General features: G+C 35.0%; 1 protein-coding gene across 2 annotated transcripts in view; it reads right to left on the bottom strand.

Annotated features, from left to right (window-relative positions):
- Window positions 1-12,645, bottom strand: part of LOC144443255 (neuroendocrine convertase 1-like) — a 79,429-nt gene extending 66,784 nt beyond the window's left edge. For both annotated transcript variants that reach the window (XM_078132684.1, XM_078132685.1), the window contains exon 1: window positions 12,267-12,645. In XM_078132684.1, coding sequence (XP_077988810.1) covers window positions 12,267-12,449 — 183 coding nt within the window. In that variant the 5' untranslated portion in view covers window positions 12,450-12,645. The remainder of the gene's footprint in view (window positions 1-12,266) is intronic.
- Window positions 12,646-19,421: the final 6,776 nt, after the last annotated feature.

The following is a 19,421-nucleotide window of genomic DNA, read 5'->3' as shown; positions in this document are numbered from 1 at the left end:
AGATTTTATCAGTGGTAAGCAATAGACAGATATCTATGACAGACTTTATCAGTGGTAAGCATTAGACAGATATCTATGACAGACGTTATCAGTGGTAAGCAATAGACAGATATCTATGACAGACGTTATCAGTGGTAAGCAATAGACAGATATCTATGATAGACTTTATCAATGGTAAGACAATTGAAATATGTTAAACCATTCTTCCAGTTTCAAAAGTTTAATCTCATTTACCTAACTATTTAAACTAATGTCCAATATATCACTTTCTGTCGTTCACGTTTCAACTTTGTAACCCCTATACAGCTTCCTTTGTTCTTTTTTTCTTCTTTCCATTGACTTGAATTTCATAGCACAGTATCGCACTTTTAACACATATCAGAATGTTACTTTTGTCATATAGTTGTTATGTTTCTATTGTTATCGATTTTACTTTATCTCAATACGACAGTCCTAGCCTCTGTAGCATTGACAGGCTGAAAAATTGCCTGGTAATCATTTCCTCAACACTGCCTGCAAACTCAATAGTTACACTTAATTAATATTTTTTCAAGTCACGTGATGCCTATATTGTCAAGGTTACCCGGATATTACCTAGTTAATTGTATAAATATGTTACCTTTGTGCAAATAACCTCGAAAGTCATATGCTAGTTAACGTTTTGTGCTGATTTTTCCATGGTTGCAGATAATGAGGTGTGATCAAAATATTAATTACTTGCAATGTAAACCATCCAGACTGTCACGAAGGCCAATAGAAGTTAAGCTTATTAAAACTTTCGCCCTAACTTGTTTTTCCTATATATGTATGTAAAATCAGATCAGATAATTCATATATGTTGCAAGTGAACATATCTATTGTAAGCGTTCTTAGGAATCTATTTGCTTACAAGTTATTAGCGTAGTAGGCATACAGATATCGTGGTAAACGAACCTTGCTTTCCAGTGCTAATGCGAAGCACTAAGAAGTGCCTTTATACTGATTGCAAGCATACATGTACAAATATACTATAATATCAATATAATAATATATGTTAATCATAATACACATAAAAGATGGTGTTTTCTTTTTCTTCTCTTTTCCTGACCAATATATATTTCGTAAAGTCTCAAATAATGTCTATCTCTAGAGTAAAATATACTGGTATAATGTCTGGTCTGATTTGTCCAAATAACGCCATTAATGGTAAACTTAGACACGTGGAAGACATGTAGCTGCAAATTTTAAGTACTTAAAGTATAAGAGTGATGTACCAAAAACATGGGGAAAACGGGGAAAACGGGAAAACGGAAAAGAACAATGTAATATAATTAACTTTTGTGAGTTATCTTAAATGCATCATCTTGAAGTTTGTGGACTACAATAGTGTTGATCATATCTATTCACCAATACTCCTCTGTACTTACGCTATAGTTACTAAATGTTGATCGATTGTTAAAAATAGATGAATAACATTAATATCGATATTTCTTGCCTTGGTAAAGAAGCCGACACTATTTTCCAATACTTGCGACTGCACATATGTGAACGGCGTCAATTTGGGGAACGGTGAAGAATCGTGTAAAAAATGTTACAGTTTTGGGTCAAAACAAGGTGATATTTCAAAGATAAAATACCACGCTAGATTGAGTATCATAAAATCGTTTGCTATTAATCAATAATATAAAATCATGACCTCGTAGAATCCAAAATCGAGAGATATATTAATAACTATTGATGTTTGGCAGCTGCAGCAGAGTGAGCAATCGATACGAGACCGCTGCTTCAAATTGTAGTGTATGAGCAGTCGTGTGAAAGAGTGAAAATTGAAATCCAAACAATCAAACATAGCAATTGATGTGATTTCTGTCGACATCGAATCTAATGAAATCTGTGATGTGGCCATATTATTTCTACGGTGATGAGGTCACCATGGTAACGTCATCCCAACTTATCCTGCTGTGTAAATATCAATTAGAATTATTCAAATTGATATAGATCTGAATTTAATATTTATAACATTGATAACATTGTGTATCAATAAAATTCGAAGGGGTAAAGTTTCTATTATTTAAAAATAACTTGTAATAGTTACAACCACCCATTATTGTTGGTGTGTTGGAAAATTTGGTACACCACGAAACAACGTCATTATACATTCAGTAAAAAGACGCTATGTTTTTTCCAATACAGTTTTGAGATTTATTGTTATTATGGGGCGAGGTATGTTCTTTGCCGTATGGTTTTTTTTTTTTTTTTTTTTTTTTTTTTTTTTTTTTATTTATTTACATAACTGCTCTGTCAAAAACATCTTACATATCACAAGCAAGCTGGAAAAAAATAAATATACATACAACAAAATAGTTACAGTTCGTAACAAATAAATATAAATTAATCCGTCAAAAAAGCATTGCCCCGAATAAAAGTGTTTGTCATACTGAAAGCAAATACAAAGGTTAACAATAGTACACTCTCAAAATAATAATCTTTTCCAGAATGGTAAATAAGTACATTTCTTTGTTTGATTTATTTTGTACATAAAAGATAGATATTTGTGAAATAAGTCACATTTGCCGTATGGTTGGTCTCAAACTAAATTACAGTCGTGGGCATTTGAAAAATATTTGGCGATTGGTATGTATATGTGGTGTTATGGTCTGACGTCACCATTCACGTTAGTGTAAATTAATAATATTTTCATGAATATGAAATTAATATCACGATTCGTTGTGAATGGATTTCCGACGACCTGTACAAATACCTGTAAAGCTGTAAATGTAACACAGACGTTAGTTGACAGGTTATTAATGATAGAATTACAACATGTGCAATGTCCATATGGTATAAACATGCCAATCTTACAATGTAGACATCTGTTGTACGCATTGCCGATTCTGTGTATCTTCAAACATATCAGTTGAATTTTAACCACAAATGACAAAATGTTACCTTTTTTTCGTTTTGTGTCAGACTTCATCACATTTTGTACGTTCAGAATGCGTGCTTGATGAAATGTGTAGTTAGTTATATTAAAACAGCGATGGTGGCCATAAAACGTATAGTTGTTTATTATTTCGTTACTCAAATACAGGTGGAATAAAATGATGTGACAGCTATCATGTATTTTTTAGAAAAACATGTTTCATCCTGCCAAAATGCCCTCTGCCATGCATGCTAATAATAATAACTCACTATGATATCTGCTGATAATTATAACCCACTACGATGCATGCTGATAATTCTAACGCACTGTAATACCTGCTGATAATTATAACTCACTATGATGCATGCTGATAATTATAACCCACTGTGATATCTGCTGATACACTCTTTGTCATAAAAGCTTAGCATTTGTGTGTTTATGAGACACGCACAATCCTTGTTTGAGACACACTGAATCCTGGTCATAAGAGCTTAGCATTTGCCATTTTGTGAAACAATTTACTCTAAAACAGGACACATCAAAATATGCGTCAGTTAGAGGCGACAAAACAAACAGCCCGTGCGAAACCACACACCAACTTACGTCTGTATCGACTGTGGTTGACGCAACTCTTGACGTCTTCTATTTTTCATTCATTCATTTCTTGTCAATTTGAAAGTCAATATGTACATGTCAATGATGACCACATAAGACAAAAGGAGAAACAAAATGGCAATTTGGAGTCCAAAAACTAGTTTTCCGCTAATCGAGTTTGGCTCCATCGCTAATGGAAATAATAAGTTAATTTACGGGCTTAATTAAACGAACGTACAGATTATAAACATAACACAGACACAGAACTAATTATGACAAGACAAAGAACCATAATGGAAAATTTACACATCAGAAATGATATATTTAAACGCTTTTCTGAATTTTAATTTTTATGTCAGATTTTTCATATGTATTGGAAGACTATTCCATAGTTTAGCACCTGCATATGAGATTGAAAATTGTCCGACAGTCGTGTGTGTGATAGGAATAGATAGATTTTGATAACACCTTAGCTTAGTTTCATAACTATGGTCTACACTTTTGAAGTAATCATTCAAATGATGAGGGAGATATCCATTACATAATTCAAAAATAAAACTTCCAAGACTTAGTTGATAAAGTTTATAAATATCGAGAAGATCTAAATTCCTAAATAGGCGAGAAGACGGCTGCCTGAAGCTGGAGAATGTAATACAGCATACACACATTTTCTGTATTTTCAGAATAGAAAGTAGATACGATAGGAATGTACTCCCCAGAATTCCAAACCATAGGTGATGTTGGGCTGAATAAATGCTTTGTACAGTAAGAGTAAAATGTGTCTAGGTACAAAGTGTCGCAAACGAAATAGAATACCAGACCTTTTCTGAATATTTTTGTCACCTCCTCAACATGGTATTTTCAAGTCAGGTGTTTATCAATTTTTGAGTAAATTGTTGCAGAAAACACCCAAATGCTTATGCCCAGAATTGAGGTGTTCGAAACACACTGAATCCTGGTCATAAGAGCTTAGCATTTGGGGATTTTCTGCAACAATTTACTCTAAAACAGAACACATCAACCGGCCGTCAACATAGATTGACAGTACAGGCAGTCTTCACGACGGGTGTTTTCGATCATGGATGGGTGGGTACCCATGTTTGTTAGCGAAATTTCTTTTCCAGTAATATTTCAATGAAAAAGAACACCCCCCCCCCCCATTATTTTCTAGTGAATCCGGGAGAAAATCACAGGAAAACCCCTTCTTTCCGAAATCCGGGAGGTTTTACCTTCAAGGACACCTAATCCACACACTGCACACGGTCCTGGATTTAAATACATACTGATAATTCTAACTCACTATGATGCATGATGATAATTATAACTCACTATGATACATACTGATAATCGTAACTCACTGTGATACATGCTGATTATTCTAACTCACTATGATACATGCTGATAATTCTAACTCACTGTGATACATGCTGATAATTATAACTCACTGTGATACGTGCTGATAATTGTAACTCACTTTGATATATGCTGATAATTATAACTCACTGTGAAACGTGCTGATAATTATAACTCACTTTGATACGTGCTGATAATTACAACTCACTTTGATATATGCTGATAATTATAACTCACTATGATACATACTGATAATTCTAACTCACTATGATGCATGATGATAATTATAACTCACAGTGATACATGCTGGTAATTATAAGTAACTGTAATACATGCTGATAATTCTAACTCACTATGATACATGCTGATAATTCTAACTCACTATGATACATGCTGATAATTCTAACTCACTATGATACATACTGATAATTCTAACTCACTATGATACATGCTGATTATTCTAACTCATTTTGATACATGCTGATAATTCTAACTCACTGTGATACCTGCTGATATTTATAACTCACTGTGATACATGCTGATAATTCTAACCCACTGTGATATATGCTAATGATTATAACTCACTAACTATGATACCTGCTGATAATTCTAAATCACTGTGATGTCTGCTGATAACTATAACTAATTATGACGCCGGCTGATAATTATAACCCACTGTGATACCTCATGATAATATAGCTATGTCTGCTGATAATTATAACCCACTGATACCTCATGATAATATAGCTATGTCTGCTGATAATTATAACGCACTGTGATGTCTCATGATAATATAGCTATGTCTGCTGATAATTATAACACACTGTGATGCCTCATGATAATATAGCCATGTCTGCTGATAATTATAACACACTGTGATGCCTCATGATAATATAGCTATGCATGCTGATAATTATAACACACTGTGATGCCTCATGATAATATAGCCATGTCTGCTGATAATTATAACACACTGTGATGCCTCATGATAATATAGCTATGTATGCTGATAATTATAACACACTGTGATGCCTCATGATAATATAGCCATGTCTGCTGATAATTATAACCCACTGTGATGCCTCATGATAATATAGCTATGTATGCTGATAATTATAACACACTGTGATGCCTCATGATAATATAGCTATGTCTGCTGATAATTATAACACACTGTGATGTCTCATGATAATATAGCCATGTCTGCTGATAATTATAACACACTGTGATGCCTCATGATAATATAGCTATGTCTGCTGATAATTATAACACACTGTGATGTCTCATGATAATATAGCTATGTCTGCTGATAATTATAACACAATGTGATGCCTCATGATAATATAGCTATGTCTGCTGATAATTATAACACACTGTGATGTCTCATGATAATATAGCCATGTCTGCTGATAATTATAACACACTGTGATGTCTCATGATAATATAGCTATGTCTGCTGATAATTATAACCCACTGTGATGTCTCATGATAATATAGCCATGTCTGCTGATAATTATAACCCACTGTGATGCCTCATGATAATATAGCTATGTCTGCTGATAATTATAACACAATGTGATGCCTCATGATAATATAGCTATGTCTGCTGATAATTATAACACAATGTGATGCCTCATGATAATATAGCTATGTCTGCTGATAATTATAACACACTGTGATGTCTCATGATAATATAGCTATGTCTGCTGATAATTATAACACACTGTGATGCCTCATGATAATATAGCTATGTCTGCTGATAATTATAACCCACTGTGATGTCTCATGATAATATAGCTATGTCTGCTGATAATTATAACACACTGTGGTGTCTCATGATAATATAGCTATGTCTGCTGATAATTATAACACACTGTGATGTCTCATGATAACATAGCTATGTCTGCTGATAATTATAACACACTGTGATGTCTCATGATAATATAGCTATGTCTGCTGATAATTATAACACACTGTGATGCCTCATGATAATATAGCCATGTCTGCTGATAATTATAACTTGTTGTTTTTAAAATGTTGAAATAGTCTCTGCTTATTTATGACATTGTGTTGAAATTATATTGTTGGGTCACATGTAAGTCCTCAAAGTCTAGTCTCGAAATATCAAACGTTACATGTTTACTTTAGCGTGAGTCGCCAAACTATAAAATTCTCGTTAGTTTTTACCATAATTGAAAATGCAATCCAACGCCTCAACACTTTAATGCAAAAATCAATTTCAATCTCGGAGTGCAATTACTCCCTTTGTGGTGATAATATTTCGGGGAAGTTTCCGACAGATTTGATGGAACTAAGTAGTGAAAGTTAATGTCAGACCAACTGCTCGTTTGCTCTAAGTTGATCGTAAATCGTAATTAATGTGTTCATCCTGTGCATGCTGACACTACATTTCAACATTCGTTCATTCATTTTTACCGCTTCTAGTCTTATGGGGCATGATCTTGAGTTACACATGTGCAGATAGTAGCCAATGGGAAACTGTGTTCTTAAATGGTTTGGAATTTTTTAATAATTGGGACTGGAAAGTGACAAACGTAATATACGCACAAATTGTATGTCACAAAATCTAACGATAACAGAACTACATGTTGACACATATGTTTCATTTCACCAATATTAATTTTCTGAATTCAAGCTGTTATTAATCTTTGTTTGTAATTCCGGCCATATTGCCATACGCAGTTTCACCAGCTGACAGATACAATGCAAATCTGATGTAGTACTGTGCAATTTTGAATTTTAAACGTAGCTTCGATTTCTTTGCAAGTAACTACAAGCTTAGTATTGAACAGAACTTGTCTGCAACGTGCAGTAGATATCAATGACATATGTAAGTACTGGCAGAGTAATATATGGGAAGGACGTCGATCATTTCTGAATACGTTCATTTGGTTATAAATGTGTGTTGATTTGAAAATAAAGTGTTCTAAAATGTAACCTTTCATCCAGGAGTTATGTTATAACGTCACAATGACTTTGCGAAAAGCTTCATATGGCCCATTGTCACGTGACATTAGACACAATCTAATACCCGTTCATTTTTGTAGCATTTCGCTCATTCTTTTTCTGACTATATCGCTATCAAACGTAGATACAATTGACAAAACGTTGAACTGATAATTCAAAGCTATAAAATTGTAATGAAACATTTCTTCCTTGAGTTGGATATAACACTGATTTTTAGCATTGAACGGTTCACCAACGACAGCAAAGCCCCACACTAGATGAACGGTGTCATCGGTAACGAATTTGTATGATACATGGTTGACGTCTTGCACCAAATGTTACGACAATGGTATATTTGTACATTATTAATTTGACGGTATTTATGGATGATTGCGCTAATGTAATGCTTTTTTAAAAGAACAATAGCGAAAATAACATTCTGTCTGTCTGTCTGTCGGTATGTTTGTCGGTTTGTATGTCTGTGTTTGCCGGTATGTTTGTCTGCCTGCCTGCCCCTTATCATCATCTCATGGATACAAGCGTTATAAACAATAGAACGCAATTTGACATTTGGAATTGAGTTTCAGCTGATCAGCCATAAATAGTGATAAAAAAGCAATTACTAACAATAGTTTTAATTAGAAAATTCCCAGGGTAGAATGGTCCATGGAGAATGTCGGCATGATTGAATGTGTATAGTAGTACTTACAAACATACATTGGATCTTTATTTGTACGTGTGCGTCAACGAATGTTATTGAATATAAGTTATAGTGCTTGATTTTATTTCATCTACGTTGTAAATACGATTACACCTGGCATTCTGTAACCTTTGACCTCCCCATATTGCATTGATTTGATCCGTTTAGTTTGACTGTAAATATCAGTCTGTTTGACTCATGCTTGTGTCACTGTCACCTTTATAGAAGTAATAACGAGCAAAGGTAATACTTAGGATTTTAAAAACCTGACTTAGATATGGATGCGGCACTGAAGTAAGTGTGAAACTTTCTCACAGATGTAACACTTTATTCGTAACACAAGATTATACAATGACGTATGTATTTCTATAGTAATATAATATTTTTGATCCGTTACACGCAACTTTCTCTGGGGTTAGGAGCCGCTTGTTACCTGTGAATACTTTGATCCTATATGTATGGAAAAACAGATTTCGCATGAATTATACAAAACTTGTGGAATTAATGCATCTGTTTGCTATTAGGATAGCATATCTTACAGCATGGTTAAGGACTTGGTGGTAATGAACACTATGTACAGAAACGGAATAAATAACTCTATAGAATTACAACATGAGGTTATATAATAGACGTCTATCTTTCATGGCCTTTTTGCCTTCCTTGATGTTCATTCAATTTATAAAATATTGCTGTTTTTCTCTTATGTGTATCACTAGTGCTTATAGATCATTGGTAGTTGCGATAATTTTATTAAGTTAATTTCAAGATTTCTTTGGGGAATAAATCGTTTTTCTTGTAATGTCATAGTGAATCCTATTGTTTCAGCCTAATTGTTCCATTCTAACCAGGTTTTTCATGTCATCCATCTGTTTCAAGCGTCTTGTTACTTGTTCTCGGATTTCTTTATAGGTTTACTGCCTTCACGTTTAAGCTTTCTTTCTTTCCAGCACAGTTTTTCGTCTTTCCTTTTATTGGCCATGGCGTAATGCCTTTCCTTAATACACTGTTGATTTTAATAATGTATAGCACTAGGATCACACTGGGTCTTTGCATTTTGAGACTGAACTCTATCTTAGCTAATGGCAATTTTAGATAATTCTTCCGTGACCATTTCCTGATAATTGTGATAGGAATGATTTCAAACCATAGCTCGTAGCCATGTGCGCATTGGTAACCTGTAACAGGTGTCGGGGCGAACTAGTAATAAGCTTCGGCAGACAAGAGGTATTTTGCTTAGAGAGATTTGATCTTATAGTTTTCACATCAAGGGTAAATGCCAGAGGCGGTGTAATCCGGGTGAAGAGTTAAGAGTAAAAAAATCCATCTATGGAAGCAACAAGGTCAATCCTCTTGTATGGTTTGGTGACTGACAATCTATATTGTACTTACATTCCCTTCTCAAATTGTAAGTCAAAATATAACTTAAACAACTGGGTACAATGTAAATAGCAATTTCTGCCAGAGAAGGATCTTAAATCTAGTCTGAAGATTGACAGTTTACATACAAACTATATGACGACGTGTAATTTACATATCAGTTGTTGTATCGTCATTATTGTACACACATGTTTTACGCTGACACATCTGTGATATCTGTGAATATGTTTTTTAGTTTTTGGCAGTAGGTGTGATTGTATACGTGGTGATTCCTGTCAGTTATAGAGATAGTACTATGCGTTTGACATTGTTGTCGTAGTGATGGTAGTCATATTGGTGGTGGTGATTTGCAAGTCTATTTAACTTGCTGCGTATTTGTTTGTTTGTTTGTTTGTTTGTTTGTTTGTTTGTTTGTTTGTTTGTTTGTTTGTGTTGTTTGTTACAGCACATATGGAGATGACTATAGAAAGTTTACTTTAAACACGTCCACAAAGCCAGTATAAATATTGTCACACCATTGCCTCTATGAATATAAGGAATGTGTAAATAAAATGATAGAAATTTAAATGTAATACTATTCGTCAATACTGTCAAGGAGTAGATTAGATTAAAGACATGTCCGTATTCAAATTACTAGCAGACATACACGATCTCTTTGACAGCACGACTCTAATAATTATACATAGTTGATTAACCGTGGAACAAATGGCGTCAGGTCCATATTGAATTAATCGTGTGTCGTCGAGTGCTGGATTGCCCTTATATAATATGCAAACATTATCAGTTTTGACACAGTTATGTTATTTCATATTCCGTGCTAAATGAGAACATTCAGACTAAGTTTAATTTTGTCGCTATAGTTATACATCTTATTTCCTCAGATGATTTTCAAATTAAAAAAATTATTAGGACTGTGCTTTTCACAATTTATGACCTTAATTGGTAGTTCCAATAATTATGTCTTGTAAATTGTCATAATTGAAATAATGAGGCAACGGAAAATAATTAGGAAATAAACGTAATAATAGTGAAGTGTTCGCAAAAATTGTATAGATTTCATTATTGAGATGTGGTTGACAAGCTACGATGTTGTAGGGTTAATTATGTACGGAAATTAAACAACTGAGTATCGGTGATTCAGGTTATGGAAATAGTAATTGTCATGTTGTTAATATATAGCATACCTTCAATCATACAACCAGCATATTATAATAAACTACATTGAACAATGTAGTTTGTATTTTTGGACGTGCCTCTGTTATAGGTAAAACATGACACAATTCAAATATGAAACAGCTTTTCATTTTTGTTTCATTCGACAACAATTTTCATTGTGGTGAGACGATAACACTTTTACTAAACACCCGTTGATAGCATGAACAAAGGAAACCATCGCATTGTATGCAATCGATAATGAATGTCGTTTTATGGCCCTCATATCCAAAATCCACACGTGAAATGGTCTTTACGGTTTATTCTGTATTGCCCTCTATTCCAACTGTGCACTGTCCACAGCCTTGTTGGAGACGATTTATATCAAATAGTCCACTGTTAGCAACTCAGTCAATTCAACGTCCATACAACTAAATCATCGTCACGGGTTAATTCAGTGCCGTACAAAGTGCTATCGGAGCCGATGGGAGTTATAAGCATTTGGTAATAGAACTGTCTCTCACGGTTAGACAATCAGTCTATATTCAGTATTAGATATGCATATATGTATACAAATACTATCCAAATCTAACCATGTATGTACAAATTATAGGTATAAGGGAATAACATCAACGGCAGCGTGTGGCATACATACAGTGACGCTTAGAGGAAATACGAATTTCCTATATTGAAAATTGACTATTTGTGAAATCGAGAGCCAACATATAACATACAGGGATATACTGTATTATTCTCGTCTTTGTTTCTACATCCACCCATCCATCTATCCATACTACCGGTCTAGTCCTCCGGTATTAGGCGACGGATGTTTACCGGTATCTTACAAAAGTTCTGTATGTAATCCCACCTAGCGTGATGCGGGCAATGATGTTGTATTTTATTGATATTTTTTAGCAGGCTTTGATTGACGGCCTTTTTGCATTAGTTATATTTAGATCTTGATTGTTTAATTAACAGCGTTGGTCATGTGGTCACCATATTTTGTGTTTGAAATAACACTCTATAAGTGTATACTGCCAGAATGTCAATTAATTAATTAATTGATTAATTAATTAATTAAGACCTGTGTAATTAATGTAAAAAGGGTCATTGGTATATTTAATCACGAATTCGTACCAATGTGTCGAGATCCGTATTGACATAACCTATATTATTAAAACTATGTATTCCACAGTGTTAACAATAGAAAGAGCAACGTACCTTTCCTATATATTCGTACCCATGTTGTTCGGCTACCAAGTGAGCCTCAGTTTCTCCTCCCGGAATATGTACGGCCCAGTCGTTAGTGAAGTGACCATCGTCGGCATGGACGCCAACAACTGTATACACTGCAACCAGTACTATGATAGCATAGCTGAATGTAGACGATATACGGCTTATCATAACTTTGAGGAAAAAATAAAAAATTCAAACCAAAATAATAATTTGAGGCGATAAGTTGATCACTTCGCTCTTTCGCACTTAAACTCTCCCCAGATATGGTTGGATGTAGGAATATTTCTCACAAGCGTTGCATATTAGTAAAAACACAAACAGATTCACGTTTATAATCTCTCGCTTGAGAGCGTGTCCCCTCGAAGACAGCTGTTGAATTAAGCTGGGCGTATTTATTCGCTGGAAAAGCTGGTACTTTTTTTCTGATATCAGGCAACGTCACTAATTACCCACAATTCAGTGCGGGAATTCGCGCTCTGCAAAGCGCTAAATGATGGATGGGTTGATGGCGGGCGATGCGTGTTTATACATGCATATGCTTTTTAGAGAGCATGTCAGTCACTCCCTTGAGATGTGTATTAGTCAGCTTTGTGTGGTTTGGCAAATAAAATCGTCATTAAAAAAAAGTGTTAGGAAAAGAAAAGTACCACCCGAAATCATGAAAATAATATTAAACTTTTGAAGTATAGAGATAAAGCGTCTATCAATGCGAGTTAAATAGATTCCAATTCCTTTCACATTAGATTTTATTTTGTCTGTTTAGATGTCATGTACCTACAGCAACATACATATGGCGACGGTCTTGGTTAGAGGTTGTAGTGAGAGTAACACTATCAACTGATAGCCTTGTCACTGACGTCGCTCAGCAACCGATCTATTTCAGGTTTACCATCGTCGTTACTGTGATAGGCACCAGTGTTGTCATACAACATAAGTACTAAATAGGCTTTCGTAAATGTTATTATTTAGAAATTCGAGTGAATGGAATTCTCTTTAAAATGGAGACATAAATGATAATGATTGAATGAATTGGAAGAAGCTCCAAGGTGACGCACAATCGTAGACAGAATAAAAGACGCACCCTTTAGTCTCTCAGCTAATCATGTGTAAATACCACATCATTTTGACCGTTTTTCCCAGACATTTTAAAGTGCGGATATTGTGTCTCCAAGATTTATCGTCTTGCGTTCGTCTTTGTTATATATATATATATATATATATATATATATATATATATATATATATATATATATATATATATATATATATATATATATATATATATATATATATATATATATATATATATATATATATGGAATATTCTTAATATCATGGCGTTTATGGCTCATCGTAAGTGCCACAGTGATACTCGAATACTATGTCGCATTTACACAACACACCATGTTCACGACAACATAATTATTGGGATTCACAACACGGGGAAAGAGTGTGTTTATTATCCTCTCACAAGTCCAATATTTACTCTACAGAACGATTGACGAAACTGTCTTGGCTATTGAGTTTCTCGAGGGATACTAAAGGGTCGCTTAATTATTCATGGCAAGGGACAAATGTAACATTTTCAATCTGTCTGTGTTCGAATGTCAGTCAATCTCAGTTTGATGCTGTCCATTTGCATTTAAAGCGAATCGATAATGGTATGGATATAGTCTATTTGTAGCTATACAATGATCATCGGGGACAGCTGGTGTTGAAAAACTTAGCCCGCCAAAAGGTAGAGACTGCCGTCTTTACCGTGACAATACAAATGTGCTGCCCGGGTATCGACTAAATGGGTGAATGACATTCATCCAGGCAAGCAATGTATGATTTGATAGGTATACTACGTACACATTCTATTGGATCGACGGAACACAGAAAGAATGATGACTATATCCGCCGATAGTGTATCACCCCCTGAACTGTCAATAACTGGCCAGGGCCTAAGTGGGGGTTTTGCGGCCCATGTGATTAGATGAGAAAATAACGCCATGCAAACTGGCATGCAAAGTGTGAGGAATTTGTGTTTTTAAAAGTGAAATTGCTAGAGATAATATTTAGTTCTATCACTATAGTTTGTTTAGTAATGAAATCACATCAGTTCAGATATCAATCCCATTGCATTGCAAAGACAGATAACATAACATGTATAGCAATAACATGACAGGATAGATTAATGCATATGTAAATCTTTACACTGACGACGTCTTTACAAAAGTTATGTACCTGACAAGGCCTAGAGAGGAGGAAAGGAGGACGTTTGTACTGCCTACTGCAACACTGACAAGCCCTAAAGGGGAGGGAACATTTATGTTTCCCAATACAAAAGTGACAAGGCTTAGGGACCGGTCAGTTTCTTCGGGCCGGGGGGGGGGGGCGGTGGATTGGGAGGGGGTCACCGTGTTTTTGAAATTGGCAGTAGGGGGGGGGGGTCATGAGGCTATTTTGAAAATTGTGGATGGGGTCATTGTGTTTTGGATTGTGATGGAAGAAGACTTTTCTACAATGGCATATAGCCTTGTCTGAACTGACTGGTACATGTATAATTTATTTTATTGTCCCTGTTTCTTACATAAATTCTTTAATATTACTTCACGTAAGAGTTCAAACATACCTCTACGCTATACATATAATATGTATTATCTAGCTACCACACTAGTTACAGAACATGTTATGTAAATGCTTGACTGTTTCACAATTAATGCTTCACTTATTACAATTTGGAGCAAAAATGAACTTGAAGGTTTCGTAATGGTTATCTTCAGAGGTAGTTTATAAAAGAATTTAGTCTAAATCGTTCTACTCTTCGGTATGACGAGTAGATGCACTTTCTATTTTGGACACTACATGTTATCGACACTACAAATCACCACATCTCATCAGATTCTATTTTCTATTAAGTGTTATACACTAGGTATGACCATCTAAAGTTCTCTAACATACCAGTGACTTTTAATACTATACATGCAATATTAATGCCACTGTACCAAGTTACGGGGCCATTTTTATGTGACATGGGAAACTCATTTAAAACTTACATTTACGTTAGCTATTCAAAGCTTGGAAACATTGCCTTAATAGAAGCCAAAAACTGCAGATCTGCCAGGAGGAAAACCCCAAGGACTCCCTCACCCCAGAGGTCACTCATGCAGTTAACCAACAATCAGACGAACCAACCTTTTTACATGCAGCCATAATGGTATTAAACTTTTCTTAAGAATTTCCACCCTATGCTAATTTGAGATGATATTGACTTCTAAGATTCGAAATGTTTGCCAAGATAGTCAAAAAATTGCCTTAAAACTCCAAATCTTCCTTACCAATGATACTACCATTAGATGTGCTGACCTTTATTATAATGATTATGAACATATTTCAACTCTATGTAAGTATGTAAGATATAAATAATTTCTGATACTTGATGGTGTCTTTTAAAACTTGGAAATTATTGCCTGAAATTGTCGTAATAGCCTAAAGATGGGCTTCAAGAGTAACAAAACCTCCAGAACTTCTCCCCCCCCCACACACACACACGAGGTGGACATAATTTATCCCAGTGTCAAGCTCTTCCCCCTACCTCTTACTGTCAAGATGCTATTAAACTTTTAAGTTACTTTAAAAATATTTCAACCCTATGAAGTTGCTTTGTACATGTTGGTGTTGTCTTGTAAAGCTTGGAAATTATTGCCTGAAAGTGTCTGAATAGGCTAAAATGGGCTTTAAGAGTTAAAAAACAACCTATAGAGCTTCTAGGGGGAGACCCCAAGGACCCCCTCCCCCATGAGAGTGTATATATTTCCTTCTCAAGCTTCCCCCTATCTTTCAAGGTCTGGATGCTATTAAACTCCATTTTGAATATATTTACCCTGTGTTGTCAATAATTATGTGATAGTGCTATCCCAGGATCTTGTAAAGTATTTGTGAGACAGTCAAGCAGTCCACGCTGAGTCACGATCAAAAAATACCTGTTATGTGAATATGGTATATGGGGGGGGGGGGGGGGAAATCAGCCTGTTTTTGGTTTTACAGATGGGGGGGGGGGGGGGTCAGTGACTTTTTGTCGGCCCGATGGCAAAATCCCCCCCCCCTCCTCCCAGGCTCGAGGAACTGTCCGGTCCAAGAGAGGAGGGGACATTTATGTTTCCCAATACAACACTGGCAAGCCCTAGAGAGGAGGGGATATTTGTGCTTTCTACAACAACACTGACAAGACCGTAAATAAGAGGGGCACACTGACAACAATGATGAAGTCATTAAATTAGAGAACTTGTGGCTATCAATTTCAGTCAAACATAACAATAAAAGAGGGACATATTTGACTACTAGTAAAACAGTCCCTATCACTATGTACAATGCTTTATTACATAGTCCTAATTTAAATCTATAAAACCTCGACATATACAGAATGAGTGCAGTCTTTATTATTATCATCACCATCATCATCATCATCATCATCACCACCACCACCACCACCACCACTACCACCACCACCACCACCAGCATCGTCATCCACAATCATTACCATCGAGTGGTATTGTGCTGAAGTTACAAGAACACATAATTAAGAAACCTTAATAGGATATACTACAGTTCAGTTTATGAAAATATAAGTCAACATTGATAAACACAAGAAACTTGGGAAATTTAGGCGTTCTCTGTCTGTCTGTCTGTCTGTCTGTCTGTCTGTCTGTCTGTCTGTCTGTCTGTCTGTCTGTCTGCATGCATGCATGCATGCATGCATACATGTATGTATGTATGTATGTATGTATGTATATATATGTATGTATTATGTATGTATGTATGTATGTATGTATGTATGTATGTATGCATGCATGCGTGTGTGTGTATGTATGTATGTATGTATGTATGTATGTATGTATGTATCTATGAATGTATGTATGTATGTATGTATGTATGTATGTATGTATGTATGTATGTATGTATGTATGTATGTCTGTCTCTCTCTGTCTCTCTCTGTTTCTATCTATCTATCTATCTATCTATCTATCTGTCTGTCTGTCTGTCTGTCTGTCTGTCTGTCTGTCTGTCTGTCTGTCTGTCTGTCTGTCTGTTCACCAACGAACGACAGCAAAACCCCAAACTAGATGAACGGTGTCATCGGTAACGAATTTGTATGATACATGGTTGACGTCTTGCACCAAATGTTACGACAATGGTATATTTGTACATTATTAATTTGACGGTATTTATGGATGATTGCATAATAACACAAGTTTATTACGCTAATGTAATGCTTTTTTTAAAAGAATGATAGCGAACATAACATATCTGTCTGTCTGTCGGTCAGACTGTCTGTCGGTATGTTTGCCGGTTTGTATGTTTGTGTTTGTCGGTATGATTGTCTGCCTGCCTGCCCCTTACCCCCCTACCCTCTCTATCTCTCCCAACCCACAATGACTGATTTATTAATTTATACTCAAACATTTATTCGAATCAATCTGCCTTAAATAAATAGTAGGCGTTTATTCTAAAATATTCAAGATTTCAATATAATTATAACTAATATCACAAAGAGAACGTAGTGACTTGGTTATTAATCATTCAAGTCGTTATTTATTACAACAATATTTACAATAATTGAGGTTCTAAGTGCCCTCGTAAATTATGCCATAGCTGTTAACTCGAAATAGCGAAATTCGGAGATCTCATCAAGTTTTGCACCCACACATTTTTGTCCTGAAACACTTGGCGAACTGCCAAAAGTCGTAAAACTGTTAACAGTGCGTTAGTGTATCTTAAAAGTACAACAGTACCCTTAGGGTTGTTAAGACGCCTCAATTTAGTATTCATTAACAAAATACTAGGTTTTGATTAACTTGTAGTGTCATTAATTTGCATAGTACAACCATCATTGTGTTATTTGAATAGAAGTGTTATACCATGACGTCATCAAAATAGGTATATCAAGATAAATTCTTCTTTATTGCATAGTTGTGAGTTTGAATTGATCTGTGGACGATAATATATGTGTACATGTTAGCAATGGTATAACTTTAAGATAGTCGGAATGTCGGAGTATTTCCTATGTCGAAGAAGCTTATTTGTGTATTGTAACTGATACTATTGATAGTAATACAAATATTATTTTTATAACATATATCGATTTTTAACCTGTTGAATAAGATATTAAGTGAAAACTTTGACCTTTGTCCTTTTCACGAGCAATTCTCCATCTTGGTGATGCCAGGCTGTCATTCATTAACCTGACATCACTGAGCTGTCACTGATTTGGTGCCAGGAGATTTCATTTTACTATGGCAACAGGATCAGTTTTAATAAGAAAAGTGGATTTCAGTAATGCTCTTGTCAATCTGACTTTGTTTGTGTACGGATTTAGAGATGACTGTGTGACCCTTAACCTTTGATAGGTTAGATTCATTTCATTTGAATGTAAACTTCCTTAAAATGTGCCTTGTCAATCGACAACACGATATGGTCAATGTGGTGACATTTAGTAGTATTTTATAAAGTAGAAGGTGCCTTGAAGTAAAATGTCTTGGGTTTTGTTTGTATTCTTAACGTTCTTAACATGTATTAAGATAATAGTATGTAAAATGTATGTACATAGAACGTATGTAATATCTACAAATACATTGGAGTTGATCAGACATCATTTGTATTAACGCCTGTAATTAGTCATTTTATAATGACTTAAACTCTGATCAAATTATCTGATCTTAACCTACGCCAAAACAGTACAATTGTATGTGCCTCAACCGTAGTTAGGTTTCACGTCTCAAAGTCAACCTTTGGAGAAAGCCATATTTTCAAGCACAGAAACTATTACACACGTCAATCAAATGCATTGTTTTGTATTTATCGGGCCATGAACTCGTATGTTTTTGAAACGGATATCAAAATCGCTTTAAAATGGAGAATTTCTCATCTAAACTTTAAACGAACATTTAGAGATAAGTGTGTGCAAGCAATGCATTAGGGCTGTTAAATTATCCATGACATATATAGGTGCTAAAATAGGGTTATTCTTATCTTCAACCGCCAGGGGAGATAACAGATTTCAATCTCAAAAAATGAAAATGAATTAAACTCATTTGGAAAGATCTGGCGTCAAGGGGAATTGTCTAATTAATAAAACACGTCAAAAAAGTGTTGTAC

This window comes from Glandiceps talaboti, chromosome 12, assembly GCF_964340395.1.
Source record: "Glandiceps talaboti chromosome 12, keGlaTala1.1, whole genome shotgun sequence".
NCBI lineage: Eukaryota > Metazoa > Hemichordata > Enteropneusta > Spengelidae > Glandiceps > Glandiceps talaboti.
Note: the sequence above shows the minus strand (reverse complement) of the source record. Positions and strands in the feature narration are given on the sequence as shown.